This window comes from Gopherus evgoodei, chromosome 4, assembly GCF_007399415.2.
Source record: "Gopherus evgoodei ecotype Sinaloan lineage chromosome 4, rGopEvg1_v1.p, whole genome shotgun sequence".
Taxonomy (NCBI): Eukaryota; Metazoa; Chordata; order Testudines; family Testudinidae; genus Gopherus; species Gopherus evgoodei.
Window position 1 is genome coordinate 8,129,068 of NC_044325.1, and position 17,020 is coordinate 8,146,087.

Sequence of the window (17,020 nt, forward strand, 5' to 3'; positions counted from 1 at the left end):
ACAAAGTATATCATGTAAGGTGTCAATGGAAAAGTTAAAGTTAGCTAAGATGATTATCCTGTTTAAATCTATGTACCATCACTGTATCTTAAGGGGTGAATATTGGCTATACATCTGTATCCCAAATGTATTTGTTCCTGGGGTAACATCCACCAGGTAAAATCTATATTGAAGCCACACAGCTTTGTGTTGATGGTCCATCAAAGGCAATTAACGTGTTACACTAATAAAATAATACCAATGGGATCTTATAAGAGGGACAAGGCAAAACACCATGTTTATTGCAAATACAACAGACAGTTGTTACATTCATTCATTCACACAAACACTCACGCTCCAGGTTCTGCATTAATCAGTTATACTCATGACAGAATACTGGCTAGGTATCCTGTCCACGAGAGTGGAGCTGAGTCTGTGTGAGATGTGCACCTGATGCTCCTGGAGGATGGTAGCAGAACCAGAGACTCAAAGTTCTTAGTCTTTAGAGTCCATTTTTATAGGAATTTATTCCTATGTCAGTCTGTGGGAATTGCTTCATCCTGCTGTTGCTGAATCAATCAGCAGGTGGCACATTCCTGATGGCTCCGTGCTGTCAGATGTTGTTTTTTCTCCTCCTTTGAGATGGTGGAGTGGATTCCAGTTTGCCCTCCGGGGGTCATCTGGCTGTTCCCACTTGATGCCTTCTTCTGCCAATGGATACTGCATTCCTAGGCTGGCACCTTCCTGGTCATTCACGTAAACCAAGCATTCATTTACATACATTCCTTCTTTTAATCACATTTATTTTTACTGTCTCCACCACTTTCAGGGTGTTAGTAATTTATTTGGGACTCCCTGTCCTTTGATTACAGAGTATGCTTAGAGAACAGAGTCGTTTGACTGTTTGCAAGTTTCACATAGCAATAAAGTATCTTTCTGAGAATAGATGCAACCAATGGCTTACAGGTTTTACACAGACAGTAGCTTGTAAATTAACAATAAATCCAAGAGATCTTTTACTTGGTAATGCTATGAGATTTAAATTATGGATTTAAATTATGGGGCATCACTTTCATTTCTAATATAAACCTTCTTTAATATCCCTACAAACTCTCACAATAGGCCATAGACAGTTTGTCCCACCAGGTGAGCCTTCCTGTGGACACCCCAGGCAGAGTATGGGTAATGGCTGACCCTGTGAGTCAGCAAGCCATGTACGGGTATGTGACTTGCTCTTGTGATCCTCGACTCCGTATTGTGCCTGTAATTTATAAAGAAAAGAAGAAGAGAGTTAAAATGGTTTAGGAGAGTGCTGGGGTCACCCTGCAAGTAATAGCCAAAGCTAGTGGAAGCCAGAATGTGGCTGATGTGTTGCTGAGAGGCTGCTGGGGTTACAGCTGCTAGACCAGGGCTATGGCTAGTCACAGACAATCAGTTGAGACCTGCATGCTAGTGGGCTGATGGTGAATGACCCAAGTTGGGAGCTACAACAACAAAGCATTGTTAGGTATCCAAGATTGCCGGGCAAGCGGTGCCACAACCTCTCACTGGTCTGGACTGCACCCCAGAATGTGACAGTGGGTGCAAAAGTGATTGGAAGATCATACTCAAAGAATAGTTATCAATGATTCACTGTCAAAGTGGGAGGCTGTGTCTAGTGGGGTTACACAGAGGTCTGTCCTGGGTCCAGCATTAGTCAATATTTTCATTAATGATTTGGATGAATGGAGAGTGTGCTTATAAAATCTGTGGATGACATCAACCTGGGAGGGGCTGCAAGCATTTTGGAGCATAGGATTAGAATTCAAAACTGTCTTGACAAACTGGAGAATTAGTCTGAAATCAACGAGATGAAATTCAGTAAAGACACGTGTAAAGCACTACACTTAGGAAGGAAACATCAAATGCATAACTACAAAATGGGGAATAACAGTGGTGAGTAGTACTGTTGAAAAGTACTGTTGAAAAGATAGTGGGATGTATTAACAGGAGTGCTGTATCTAAGACATGGGAGGTAATTGTCTCACTCTGCTCAGCACTGGTGAGGCCTCACCTGGAGTATTGCATCTAATTCTGGACATCACACTTTAAGAAAGATGTGGAGAAATTTCAGAGCAGTCATAGGAGAGCAAAAAAAATTATAAAAATGTAGAAAACCTGAGCTATGAGGAAAGGTTAAAAAACCCAATCTTGGGCATGTTTAGTCTTGAGTACAGCAGATTGATGTAGGACCTGATATAAAGTAGAAGGTAGAACAAGAAGTAACCGGTTTAATCTGCATCAAGGGAGACTTAGATTAGATATTAGGGAAAACTGTTTAATTATAAGGGTGGTTAAGTACTAGAATAGGCTTCCAAGGGAGGTTGTGGATTCTCTGCTTTTAAGAACCGGTTAGACAAACACCTGTCGGGGATGATGTGACACAGAGGCCTATTTGTGCCTCACTACTCTGTGTCAGCAACTCTTATCAAGCTTGACATATTCATGACACCTAACACATGGTTGTCCTGGTATATACCTAAAAGGTGGCATGAAAGATATCATTGGAAAATTGAAAACTCAGTGATCAATATTCTTGTGTGCTTCATGAACACTGTGCTAGGTATGTGCTAGAATTATGTTCTTAAATTGTGTTTGGCAAGCAATGTATAAGCTCAGCTGGGGCTCTAGACAAAGGAATGTGTATTTGTTTGTCTGACCAGCCTGGTCGTCCGGCAGAGACAAGAAAGGATTTACATAAAAGGTAAACAAAACCATCAACCTAGCGAGAAGAGGAAATATCCTCTTGCGGGAATCTGAATCTCAAACGATAAGAAATTCAATCAACTGCTTGTATACAACATCAGTAAAAGTGTATTGAATATGTATGAACCACAGTGATGGTTCATATGATTGTGATATGTGTGTATTACACTCAGGGACGGCTCTAGGCATTTCGCTGCCCCAAGCACGGCAGGCAGGCTGCATTCAGCTGCTTGCCTGCGGAGGGTCCGCTGGTCCTGCGGCTTCAGGAGGCATGGCGGCGGGAGGTCCGCCGAAGCCACGGGACTAGCAGACCTCCCGCAGGCAAGCCACCAAAGGTAGCCTGCCTGCCACCCTCGCGGCGACTGGCAGAGTGCCCCCCGCGGCTTGCCGCTTGGCGTGCTGGGGCCTGGAGCTGCCCCTGATTACACTGTATGAGGCAATATGGATACTCATTACTATTAGGCTGTGACCAAACCCAGAGAAAAACAAATTTCCCCTCAGGAGGGAAGGCAGCGTTGTGAAATCAAAACAATTGAAGCCCCATTTACATACGAATCAGCAGGGGGAACGGGAAATCTGGAGGAAGGGAAGAACAGCATGAGGACATCCTGAATCTGGGGGCAAAACCGTGAGTTTGGGAAAGTGTGTGTGTCATAAACAGATAGTTAAGGGTTAATGTCTCTTTTACCTGTAAAGGGTTAAGAAGCTCAGTAAACCTGGCTGACACCTGACAGGAGGACCAATGGGGAAACAAGATAGTTTCAAACCTTGGTGGAGTGAAGTCTTTTGTTTGTGCTCTTTGTTTTTGGAGGTTGTTCGCTCTTGGACTAAGAGGGACCAGACGTCAATCCAGGCTCTCCAAATCTTTCCGAATCAGTCTCTCATGTTTCAAACTTGTAAGTAATAGCCAGGCAAGGCGTGCTAGTCTTATTTTTGTTTTCTCAGCTTGTAAATGTTCCTTTTTTGCTGAGAGGATTTTACCTCTGTTTGGTGTAACTTTGAACCTAAGGCTAGATGAGGTTCCTCTGGGCAATATGAATCTGATTACCCTGTAAAGTATTTTCCATCCTGATTTTACAGAGATGATTTTTACTTTTCTTTCTTTAATTAAAAGCTTTCTTTTTAAGAACCTGATTGATTTTTCCTTGTTTTAAGATCCAAGGGGATTGGATCTGGACCTACCAGGGATTGGTGGGGGGAAAGGAGGGAGGATGGTTAATTTCTCCTTGTTTTAAGATCCAAGGGGTTTGGATCTGTGTTCACAAGGGAATTGGTGAAGTCCTTCAAGGCAACCCAGGGAGGGGATGAAGTTTTGGGGGAACAGAGAGTGCCCCAGCCACTGGAATTCTGGGTGGTGGCAGTATACCAGAGCTAAGCTAGTAATTAAGCTTAGAAGTGTCCATGCAGGTCCTCACATCTGTACCCTAAAATTCAGAGTGGGGAAGGAACCTTGACAGTGTGAGAGAAGAAGCCACCTTGGCACCAGTCACTAGAAAGACATGGGGCGCAGAGCCCTTGTATGTAGAGAAAGACGGGTCCTGCAGTCAAGGGGGTTGAAGTCTCCTGGGACTGGAAGATTGTTCAAGGTAGTTTCCTCACCAAAGACTGTAGCTCATTAAGTTAAGTCTTAGCCATTAGAAAGCATATGTTTACTTTTGTTTGTTTGTAATCCTTTCTCACTGTATTCCTTCTATCTGGTATCTCTTACCCTATGTTCTTTTTTTTAATACACTTGTTCTATTTTTTCAACAAACCAGCTCAGTGCTGTGCTTGAAGGGAAGGGTGTATTTACCCCAGTTATGCCCCTAAGCTGTAACGTGCTTTTGTCTCCCTAAAGGAGCAAACGAACCTCATTTACTTCTCAGAGTGTTCCAGGAGAGGGCTGGACATGCCAGGGCAGTTTGGGGGAAATTCAGGACTGAGGGTGTGTTGGGGTCTCTTGGCTAGTAGTAACTAAGGCCGGTGGAGATCAGAGTATAACAAGTAGGATGCTGGAGTCTGAGTTGCTGAACCAGGGCTGCTTAACACACAGACACTCAGTGTGTGCTCAAATGCTGGCTGGGTGCGTCCAGACAGGGAGCGACAGCAGCAGAGCATTTTAAGGCACTTGATTACAGGACAAGAGGTGACAGAACCCCTTACTAGTCAGAACTGCACCCCAAACAAGACAGATGGTCTAGGTGTACCTGGTTCTGCCTCAGCACAGGGAACTGGACTAGATGATCTCTCTTCCAGTCCTACAGTTCTATGATCCTGTGAACTGTGCATACAAGAATTAACAAAATCTTATTCACAGCCTTTATTAGTTACCATTAACAGATCCATTTGCTCTTCGTCAACTTTTTATCTTTATTGGTGTATTTAATTTGCTCTAATTCCAAAATCTGTAACCACGTGTTATACTGAAGTCAAGTAGATTTTTACAATCTCAAGTGATTTCAGTGGCTTTTACATTCAGTTTCGTGTATTTATTGCAGGTTTCACGGTTGGATATCATATCTTTACCTGACCAGAATAGGATTCATGGGCTATGATTTTATAGTTCTCCATATTCAGATTACCATTTCTGACCTCATACTGTTACTATAAGAACATAAGAACATAAGAACGGCCGTACCGGGTCAGACCAAAGATCCATCTAGCCCAGTATCTGTCTACCAACAGTGGCCAATGCCAGGTGCCCCAGAGGGAGTGAAGCTAACAGGCAATGATGAAGTGATCTCTCTCCTGCCGTCCATCTCCATCCTCTGATGAACAGAGGCTAGGGACACCATTCTTTACCCTTCTTGGCTAATAGCCATCTATGGACGTAGCCACCATGAATTTATCCAGTTCCCTTTTAAACAATGTTATAGTCCTAGCCTTCACAACCTCCTCAGGTAAGGAGTTCCACAGGTTGACTGTGCGCTGTGTGAAGAAGAACTTCCTTTTATTTGTTTTAAACCTGCTACCTATTAATTTCATTTGGTGACCCCTAGTTCTTGTATTATGGGAATAAGTAAATAACTTTTCCTTATCCACTTTCTCTACATCACTCATGATTTTATATACCTCTATTATATCCCCCCTTAGTCTCCTCTTTTCCAATCTGAAGAGGCCTAGCCTCTTTAATCTTTCCTCGTATGGGACCCTCTCCAAACCCCTAATCATTTTAGTTACCCTTTTCTGAACCTTTTCTAGTGCTAGAATATCTTTTTTGAGGTGAGGAGACCACATCTGTACACAGTATTCGAGATGTGGGCATACCATGGATTTATATAAGGGCAATAATATATTCTCAGTCTTATTCTCTATCCCCTTTTTAATGTTTCCTAACATCCTGTTTGCTTTTTTGACTGCCTCTGCGTGGACATCTTAAGAGAACTATCCATGATGACGCCAAGATCTTTTTCCTGACTCGTTGTAGCTAAATTAGCCCCCATCATATTGTATGTATAGTTGAGGTTATTTTTTCCAATGTGCATTACTTTATATTTGTCCACATTAAATTTCATTTGCCATTTTGTTGCCCAATCACTTAGTTTTGTGAGATCTTTTTGAAGTTCTTCACAATATGCTTTGGCTTTAACTATCTTGAGCAGTTTAGTATCATCTGCAAACTTTGCCACCTCACTGTTTACCCCTTTCTCCAGATCATTTATGAATAAATTGAATAGAATTGGCCCTAGGACTGACCCTTGGGGAACACCACTAGTTACCCCTCTCCATTCTGAGAATTTACCATTAATTCCTACCCTTTGTTCCCTGTCTTTTAACCAGTTCTCAATCCATGAAAGGACCTTCCCTTTTATCCTATGACAGCTTAATTTATGTAAGAGCCTTTGGTGAGGGACCTTGTCAAAGGCTTTCTGGAAATCTAAGTACACTATGTCCACTGGATCCCCCTTGTCCACATGTTTGTTAACCCCTTCAAAGAACTCTAATAGATTAGTAAGACACGATTTCCCTTTACAGAAACCATGTTGACTATTGCTCAACTGTTTATGTTTTTCTATGTGTCTGACAATTTTATTCTTAACTATTGTTTTGACTAATTTACCCGGTACTGACATTAGACTTACCAGTCTGTAATTGCCGGGATCACCTCTAGAGCTCTTTTTAAATATTGGCGTTACATTAGCTAACTTCCAGTCATTGGGTACCGAAGCCGATTTAAAGGACAGGTTACAAACCTTAGTTAATAGTTCCTTAACTTCACATTTGAGTTCTTTCAGAACTCTTGGGTGAATGCCATCTGGTCCTGGTGACTTGTTAATGTTGAGTTTATCAGTTATTTCCAAAACCTCCTCTAGTGACACTTCATCTGTGACAGTTCCTCAGATTTGTCACCTACAAAAGCCAGCTCAGGTTTGGGAATCTCCCTAACATCCTCAGCCGTGAAGACTGAAGCAAAGAATCCATTTAGTTTCTCTGCAATTACTTTATCGTCTTTAAGCGCTCCTTTTGTATTTCGATCGTCAAGGGGCCCCACAGGTTGTTTAGCAGGCTTCCTGCTTCTGATGTACTTAAAAAACATTTTGTTATTACCTTTGGAGTTTTTGGCTAGCCGTTCTTCAAATTCCTCTTTGGCTTTTCTTATTATACTCTTGCACTTAAGCTGGCAGTGTTTGTGCTCCTTTCTATTTGCCTCACTAGGACTTCCACTTTTTAAAGGAAGTCTTTTTATCTCCCACTGCTTCTTTTACATGGTTATTAAGTCACGGTGGCTCTTTTTTAGTTCTTTTACTGTGTTTCTTAATTTGGGGTATATATTGAAGTTGGGCCTCTATTATGGTGTCTTTAAAAAGGGCCCATGCAACTTGCAGGGATTTCACTTTAGTCACTGTACCTTTTAATTTTTGTTTAACTAACCCCCTCATTTTTGTATAGTTCCCTCTTTTGAAATTAAATGCCACAGTGTTGAGGTGTTCTTCCCCCCACAGGGATGTTGAATGCTATTGTATTATGGTCACTATTTCCAAGCGGTCCTGCTATAGTTACCTCTTGGACCAGCTCCTGCGCTCCACTCAGGATTAAATCTAAAGTTGCCTTTACCCTTGTGGGTTCCCATACCAGCTGCTCCATGAAGCAGTCATTTAAAGTATCGAGAAATTTTATGTCTGCATTTCGTCCTGAAGTGAAATGTTCCCAGTCAATATGGGGATAATTGAAATCCCCCACTATTATTGGGTTCTTAATTTTGATAGCATCTCTAATTTCCCTTAGCATTTCATCATCACTATTACTGTCCTGGTCAGGTGGTCGATAATAGATCCCTAATGTTATATTTTTATTAGAGCATGATATTTCTATCTATAGAGATTCTATGGAACATGTGGATTCACTTAAGATTTTTACTTCATTTGAATCTACATTTTCTTTCACATATAGTGCCACTCCTCCCCCTGCACGACCTGTTCTGTCCTTCTGATATATTTTGTACCCCAGAATGATTGTGTCCCATTGATAGCTCTCGGTCCACCAGGTTTCTGTGATGCCTATTATATCAATATCCTCCTTTAACACAAGGCACTCTAGTTCACCCATCTTATTATTTAGACTTCTATCATTTGTGTACAAGCACTTTAAAAACTTGCCCCTGTTTATTTGTCTGCCCTTTTCTGATGTGCCAGATTCTTTTTTATGTGACTGTTTATCATCTGATCCGGCCCTTACATTATCCTCTTCTGTCCTCTGTTCCTGACTATAACCTGAAGATTCTCTGTCATCAGACTCTCCCCTAAGAGAAGTCTGTGTCCGATCCACATGCTCCTCTGCAGCAGTCGGCTTTCCCCATCTCCTAGTTTAAAAACTGCTCTGCAACCTTTTTAATGTTTAGTGCCAGCAGTCTGGTTCCACTTTGGTTTAGGTGGAGCCCATCTCTCCTGTATAGGCTCCCCCCATCCCAAAAGTTTCCCCCGTTCCTAATGAACGTAAACCCCTCCTCTCTACACCATCATCTCATCCTCGCATTGAGACTCTGAAGCTCTGCCTGCCTACCTGGCCCTGCGCGTGGAACTGGCAGCATTTCTGAGAATCCCACCATAAAGGTCCTGGATTTCAGTCTCTTCCCTAGCAGCCTAAATTTGGCTTCCAGGACATCTCTCTTACCCTTCCCTATGTCATTGGTACCTACATGTACTACGACCACTGGCTCCTCTCCAGCACTACACATAAGTCTGTCTAGATGCCTCAAGAGATCCGCAACCTTCACACCAGGCAGGCAAGTCACCATACGGTTCTCCCAGTCATCACAAACCCAGCTATCTATGTTTCTAATGATCGAATCTCCCATTACTAACACCTGCCTTTTCCTAGCAACTGGAGTTCCCTCCCCCAGAGAGGTAACCTCAGTGTGAGAGGCAACCCCAGCACCATCTGGAAGGGGGGTCCCAACTATGGGAAGGTTTCCCTCTGCTCCCATTGACTGCTCTGCTTCCCTGGGCCTTTCATCCTCCTCAACAGCACAGAGGCTGTCTGAGCGGAGGTGGGACAATTCTACAGTGTCCCGAAAAGCCTCATCAACAAACCTCTCTTAGCTCCTCCAGTTCCCCACCCTGGCCTCAAAGTCCGTACGTGGTCTCTGAGGGCCAGGAGCTCCGTGCACCGACTGCACACATACGCCACCCGCCCACAAGGCAGGTAATCATATGTTCTTATGTGCATTCCCTTTCGACAGACTAGGAATGTTAACAGGCCCATGAATCATTGTACAGCCTCAGTATTGGGTATGGGCAGCATGTGAACCTCCCACTTTGGGAAGACTAGCCCTCAGTTCTGCCTCTTCTTCCCAAGGTCTTGCCCCAGCCCCTTCCACACCCCTTCTGCCTCTCTTGCCCGCCACTACCCTGAGCCCCACCGTGACTTGGGGGCCAAAACACCCCAAGCACTGGCCCGCCTGTTCCAGCTACCCTGAACCCTGGGCTGCCAGACAGCCCATCCCAGCTACACTGGCTGCCCATACCCCTGGGCCTCTGCCTGGCCCCGAGCACCAGCCCAACCCCAGGGCCAGTCTGAGCCGCTGCTGGCTGGCCCAAGCCGCCTCTGGCCAAGCCACCCCGGGCTGCCAGCCAGCCTGAGCATCCCGCTGGCCCGAGCTGCCCAGGGCTGTCCCTGGCTGCTGGACGTCCAAGCCTCAGCCCAAGCTGAGCCCCTGCCAGCTTCAGGGGATGGGGGAGTGAGGGCCGTGCCTCAGAGCAGAGCTTCCTCTGGCCTATGATACCCGCCACCCATGGTATTGGGGGTTTTAATGTATTTGTCCATTAGCCTCTACTCTCTTGGGTCGGTCTGACTTGATAACTAAAATGCAAAACTTTGCTCCTTTAATTCCCTGGTATCTAGTCAGATCAGCTCAAAATCCTTGGTTTCTGTCAAAAAGTGAAACTATTTCTCCATTGTGAAGTCTAGACATTCTCTTCTCCTTGCACGGCTTATTAAAAATCTTTTGGATTCGTAGCCTGTTTGGTTTTATTACAGTGAAAATCCTCAGGGCGACACAGGTAGCATTGGGTGCAGCCCGCAGCCCACATATGCAGCCCACAGTAGTAAATAGGTTGTGAACGACTGAGCTAGATGAAAGCCAGGATTCTACATGGGCCGCAGCTCTGTGCTGATTGGGGAGCAAGTGGCTCACGGGCCACAGGCTGAGGACCACTGATCTAGCTACAGCAAAGCTAGTTCACTTCAGGTATGTCTGCCTCTGCTGCAATCACGTCTCCTGGTAGCTGCATAGCTGTACCCTCAGCGTCTTTACCTAGGGCATGTATTTTGGCAGCATACAGGGATCTGGCTCAATGTGCTGGATTGTATCTGTAATATGAATCCTAGTTAATTAAACGCTGCACCAAGTTATTATAATTCCACAGTGTTTGCTAGCCAAGTTATACTCCTTAGTTTCCCTACATTTCCAGACTGCTCTTTAGCCCACGCACACATTCAGACTGGCAGTGCCATATTGTTCATTTTGTGACTCCAATGAAAATCAAACTTAATTTTGATTTTTAATGGTGCTGGTCACCAGTCTATTTATATATGCTGGCTGTGATTACACTACCCTCTGCTCCATCTTTGGCTGTGACCCTGAAAAGGAGTGATCCAAATGTCCATTTCATAACCCAATCTGTTGTAAGACATTGTGTCACAAATGTAGCTAGAGACCCAGCTCCTTTCCCAGTTGTATAATTAGCGGAGGAGCTTGGTGTGCATGAATTTTGCTTTTGCATTTCAGTGTAACTGGCTGACTCACAAACTTTGACAAAATGCTCTTGGTCAGACACGTGGGCCACATGGGTGGCATTTTAGATTTTGGTGAGGGAGGGGGCAACATTAACCATGATTCCAGGGGCTACTTAGGCACCTGAAAATTCTATTTTTTCAGATAATAACTTAGAAATTAGCTGACAGTGCACTGTATCTAATTCCCATATATATCTAAAAGGATTAAATAAATATTAGACCACTCAGCTCTAATACTAACACGTTCTCATATCTTGTGTCAAGTCACTTAAGGGACATTGGTTAGGTTTAAAATTTTAATGTGTTTTCTTTGTTACTGACTCTTGAATACAATAATTGAAACAAGTGTAGAAAAATCTAGATGACTTTCTATCACTTTTTTGCAGTTCATCAAGCCTGGAATAGACCATTTCACTGTGAAAACAGTCTACTAGGGCAAGGCCCCATGAGTTTATACTGCACCTGGGGGGCTCTAGAGGTGTCAGACAGAAGGCAGTCAGCCTCCCTCAGCCAGTGCACACTGCCTGGGGCTCCAGCAACAATTTAAAGGGGCCCAGGGCTCCGACCAGGAGCCTCAGACCCTTTTAAATCATTGGCCCTGGGGCAGCTGCCCCTTTTGTCCCCCCATCAGCATCCCTACGGCCGGGGGAGGGCAAAAGGGGCAATGACATTAGCGGCAGCGCTTCAAGGGGGGGATTTGCCATGGCAGCGCTTTAACACTGGCTGGGTATGGGCTGGTACCAGCTTCTTACCAGTGCGCCGTGCTGCCCCACTCCCCCCCCCATTGGTGCCCCTGCTGGGCCATTTCTTGTGGCTGATCCTGCTCCCCCAGCCCGTGCAGGTGGGCGGACAAGGCGCGGAGGGGGCGGGTCCGAGCGGGCCTGGCCCCGCCCCCGCAGGTGGGCGGACAAGGCGCGGAGGGGGCGGGTCCGAGCCGGCCTGGCCCCGCCCCCCGCAGGTGGGCGAACAAGGCGCGGAGGGGGCGGGTCCGAGCGGGCCTGGCCCCGCCCCCCGCAGGTGGGCGGACAAGGCGCGGAGGGGGCGGGTCCGAGCCGGCCTGGCCCCGCCCCCGCAGGTGGGCGGACAAGGCGCGGAGGGGGCGGGTCCGAGCCGGCCTGGCCCCGCCCCCCGCAGGTGGGCGGACAAGGCGCGGAGGGGGCGGGTCCGAGCCGGCCTGGCCCCGCCCCCCCCTCAGGTGGGCGGACAAGGCGCGGAGGGGGCGGGTCCGATCCGGCCTGGCCCCGCCCCCCCGCAGGTGGGCGGACAAGGAGCGGAGGGGGCGGGTCCGAGCCGGCCTGGCCCCGCCCCCGCAGGTGGGCGGACAAGGCGCGGAGGGGGCGGGTCCGAGCCGGCCTGGCCCCGCCCCCCGCAGGTGGGCGGACAAGGCGCGGAGGGGGCGGGTCCGAGCCGGCCTGGCCCCGCCCCCCCCTCAGGTGGGCGGACAAGGCGCGGAGGGGGCGGGTCCGATCCGGCCTGGCCCCGCCCCCCCGCAGGTGGGCGGACAAGGAGCGGAGGGGGCGGGTCCGAGCCGGCCTGGCCCCGCCCCCGCAGGTGGGCGGACAAGGCGCGGAGGGGGCGGGTCCGAGCCGGCCTGGCCCCGCCCCCCCGCAGGTGGGCGGACAAGGCGCGGAGGGGGCGGGTCCGAGCCGGCCTGGCCCCGCCCCCAGCAGGTGGGCGGAGAAGGCGCGGAGGGGGCGGGTCCGAGCCGGCCTGGCCCCGCCCCCCTCCGATAAGGCGGCTGGCGGCGGCGGCCGGCGTAGAGCCGAGGATGAAGCGCCGCAGTCAGCGAGGGGTCGCGCCGCCGCTTGGGCCCCAGGGGGAGGGTCCCGTGGCCCGGGCTGGAGACTCCCCTGCGGGCTCCCCGCGGCCCAGGTGGTAAGTCCCGCTCCGCGGGGGGAGGGGTCGACTCTCCTCTTCTCCCCCCTGCTGCTGTGCGCCTCCTGTGGGGGTGTCTCCCCCCCTCCCCATGTGCACCTGGGCAGGTGTCTCCGCCCCTCCCCATGTGCACCTGGGCAGGTGTCTTCCCCCATGTGCACCTCCCGGGGGGTCTCCTCTTCTTCCAGCCCTGTTCGGCCCCGGCCCCCGCCCCCCAATCCGTGCTCCAAGTGAAGTGATGCCAGGTGTGTAGCGTCTGAAGCTGCTCCCGGCTGGCAGGGGAGGGCTGCTTGGGGGTGCCTGGGGGATCCCTGCTCCCCCCCCAGTGGAGGAATGGGGGGGAGTAGTGATGCACTGCTACTGCTTGTTGCCCCACTAGGGGGCTGTGAGGGGGTGGGGGGAGTGAAGAGCAGCCCCAAGCTCTATCTGCATCCTGGTCACTGTCCCCACTGGGCTGTGTTGTGAGGCATCGGGAGTGGCTGGGCTCACCTTACCCAGCCCCCCGGTGGGGACAATCACCTGGATGCAGGGAGCCTGGCCTTGCTCCCCGCTCCCCAGCCTCCTGGGTATCTGTAGGAGCAGTGTTTGGGGGGTACCAGCAGCTTTGCCAGGTGCTCTTTGTGTCCAAGTCAGCTTCCCCATATGGGTGCAGGAAGTGAGTGTTGGGGCTGGGGTGACCAGATGTCCTGATTTTTATAGGGACAGCCCTGATAGTCAGGGCTTTGATATAGGTGCCTATTACTGCTTGTCCTGATTTTTCACACTTGCTGTCTAGTCACCCTATTGAGGGTGCAGGAGGGATAAGGAGCCACCGGGGCAATGGAAGAGGTGCTATGCCCATGGGGATAAGGGGTGTTATTTTCCCTAAGTCTGGCCCTGACTAGCTGCATCTGCTGGCATACGTGAGGGTTGCTTTATGCACAGGTACCTACACTGTTTAATAGTTTGCCTTGCAGTGTATTACACCCACTGCCAGTTCAGTTTTGCTTATTAAAGCAAAAGTGACATATATATAGTTACAGATTGCTCAGAGGAACATTGCCGATCTGAAAGGAGAGCTAGAGCATGTTGTCTGACCCCAAATAATAACCAATTGCTGCTGGTGTTTACTTAAATTCTGAACATAGACTATACTAGATACTTCTACTGGGAACTCCAAAGAAGGAATTCAAATTACCACTTTCTTCTGCATCCTTGGGTTAACAGATGTGGAAGAGCTACTAGCTTCTGCTTTCACAATCCTTAGTGTTCATCCATTCGGAGCTCTGTTGGCTCTTTCCTATCTACCAGAAATTCCATCCTGTTTTTATTAGCTTTCTGCATAAATCACTTCCCTCCCCTACCTTTAATTATTGTTTCATCTCTATAGAAATCAGAATAAGTTGATAAACTCTTATCCAAAATCTAGACATAGTAGTGCAATCGGTCTCATCTAAGATGACTCTTCATGGTGTCTGTGTTGAGCAATTCTCACAACTGTTCTGAGCTGCCGATGCATCCAGTGTTCTGCTTGTTTTTCTGATGCGTGTTGTGCTGACATTATTTTTGATTAGTAGTTGCCAAGATGTTCTTGGCATCAATAATCATACAAAGTATGGTTTATTCTTCAGGGACTGGGTCAACATAGGCCAGGGAAAGGAGAGACCAGTTTCCTAGATTTTCCTGCTCTCTTCCAGAGAGCTTGTTAAAACAGACATTCTCACTTTCCATTTCAATGTAAACAAGTCCCCAGTTAGTCATTTTCCTGCCTGTGGTTCTACCCTTTCTAGATTGAATTGCCTTTGGAGTCTCTTACGTTGCAGACTTTTCAGGCCAAGAGTTGTCTTGGTTGTGTGGCATCAACATGTGGAGAGCTGGCCATCCAGTTCAGCATTCTGTGTAAATTCACAGGGTATGAAAGTACCTTCTTCTGAGTCATTTATCTGAAAGTCTACAGCTATGAATGTCTAGAATCATAAAACCTTAAATCAAAGGAATTCAGTCTATTTTTTCTTAGGTCAAATGTAGTGGCTTGTAACTTCCTGCCTCCTTGGTATCTAGTGCTTGTGAAAAGTGACAAACGGACAGTAAAGGAGACTGAAGTCCCCTTGCCCAGTCACACACCAAATACAGCACAAATAGTGGTAGTGTATGGGCTTCCTTGAAGTACTCGAGGTCCTGGCAGGCCCTTTATCCCAGTACAGATCTGCTGAATATTTCCATTTTTATTAAACTATGCGTGGCACGTGTTTCTTCTTTCTATAAAAAGAGAAGAGTTTGCAGGCTAAAACAAAAGCATCACCTATATATTACAATTCAGTTCCCATCCAGCTACTTTCTTAAGCAAGTTTTTCCCCCCATTCCTATCTGAGATCCATTCCCGCTCTAGATGATAAACTCCTTGGTGCCTGGGTAAATTCTGCTCTGGCACCTCTGTGCAGCTCTGACTTCACAGGGAGGCTGCATGAAGTGAAGGATGGGATAGAAAGAACTTGGCTCTAATGTGACCCGAAATGTCATTGATGCATTTGTATGTTCAGGCCCTAGCCAGGCATCAGCCAATACGATGTTAATTACAATGTTAATTACGATCAGTTAATGGAAGTGTGAGTCATTATTAGGGTAGCAATAACTGTTGGCATCATTCAGCCTACCAGGAGGCTGGTCAGAACATTTGCTCAAAAGCTTCTGTCTTGTTCTAGGGTGATTGATGTCTCAATTTTTTCTGTAAAAACTCTTCCTCCATCCACAGCATTTACCCCACTTCTGATACCTTTCCTGCCATATTACTTTCCCAGCACTATCCCTTCTTCCTTGACTTTCTTCAGTGTCTCCTCTTATGCACTGACACAAGCTTAGGCTGTCTTGCTTTCTGGAAAATCTGCCCTGTTTTTAAGATGTACAGTCAATTTGTACCCTTATTACCTCAACTATCTTCTACTCTTTGAGCCATATCCTCAGCTCATGTAACGCCACTGACTCCAGTTGAAGGTTCTGGCTTATATGAGCTGAAGACACTGGCCCTTTATACTCAAACATCTAGCTCTCTTCCTCCCTCTCTTTCCATAACATTCCACGTTAGTGTCTTTCCTTCAACAGGAGCTGTGTTAACAGAGCTCTGGTTTGAAGTTAAAAACTTCCTGTAGCCTGTGAGACATTCATACTCTGGCAATCTCAATGGACTGCAGCAATCCAGCTAGGCTCATGTTGGCAAATAGCTAACTTTCTTTCTGATGAGTATCCTGTCATGTTGCTGGGGGTGTCTGAACATGTTTGGACTGTGTCCTCAAAGACTAGTGCCACATCCAATAGGAGCAGCATCTTCTGGGAAGGTTTTGTGTAATTCCTGTTAGTGTGGGGCTGGGTGTGCGTGGGAAGCCCTTTTACCTGATTCAACAGTTGCATCATGATCCAGCATCATTAGCTTGCAAGACTCCTCATTTCCCCAGTGATCCTGTGAACTTTCTCTCCCAACCTGGGACTGTAACTCTGGAAAATCTCCTGTAGCTCTTGGTGTATTCATCCTCTTTTGGGTATTAATACATTTCAGAGGTAGCTTTGTGCTGCACTAATCTAACTGTTAAAGCTGAAGTAATTAATAGGTGCTTCCAGGCTCTCTTCAAAGTCCAGGTGTTGCATACACAGACGCTCTGCAAATGCAGTCAAACAGCTAGAGCAGTAATCATGTTTGCTCACAGCACGTTCAAATTCTTTCGAAAGAAGAGTGCTGCTTTTCAGATGGGGCCCCCAGCTTGCTGTATTGCTGCAGAGTTGCCATCTTTGAGTTGCATGGGGGTGCTTGACCCCTGCTCCACCTCACTATTTCCCCCATGGGTGCTCCAGCCTCAGGGCACTGACTCCAGCAGTGCTCTTATGCAAGACAGGCTGTGTTTATCCCCATCTGACAATGGGGGGTGGGGCAGGGGGAAATTGCAGCATAGAGAGGGTGCATCAACTTGGGCAAATCACTAAGTCTGTGCTTTCCTTCTCTAGCACATCAGACAAGGTTATTCTCTACTTTCACGGCTCTCTGCTGTCGGTCCCCACCCTACCTATCATCTGTCATTTGCTATTGAGCTATTAGTGCTTGCCTCTGATTAGCCCATTATGTCAGCCTGTGCTGCCCAGTCATTAGACTTTGAAATAAGTCCCCTCCCAGTTTCTCCTTGGCTGCCCCTCAAACATGGGAGGAGCTCCCCGTGAACATCCACAAAGCTACCTCCTTCAA

General features: G+C 47.5%; 1 protein-coding gene across 1 annotated transcript in view; it reads left to right on the forward strand.

The window, feature by feature from the left end:
• Positions 1–1,164: 1,164 nt before the first annotated feature.
• Positions 1,165–17,020, forward strand: part of ABHD12B (abhydrolase domain containing 12B) — a 45,097-nt gene continuing 29,241 nt past the window's right edge. Inside the window, exons 1-3 of the mRNA XM_030559145.1 lie at positions 1,165–1,199; positions 12,134–12,310; positions 12,490–12,813. Of these exons, the coding sequence (XP_030415005.1) occupies positions 1,165–1,199; positions 12,134–12,310; positions 12,490–12,813 (536 nt within the window). The remainder of the gene's footprint in view (positions 1,200–12,133; positions 12,311–12,489; positions 12,814–17,020) is intronic.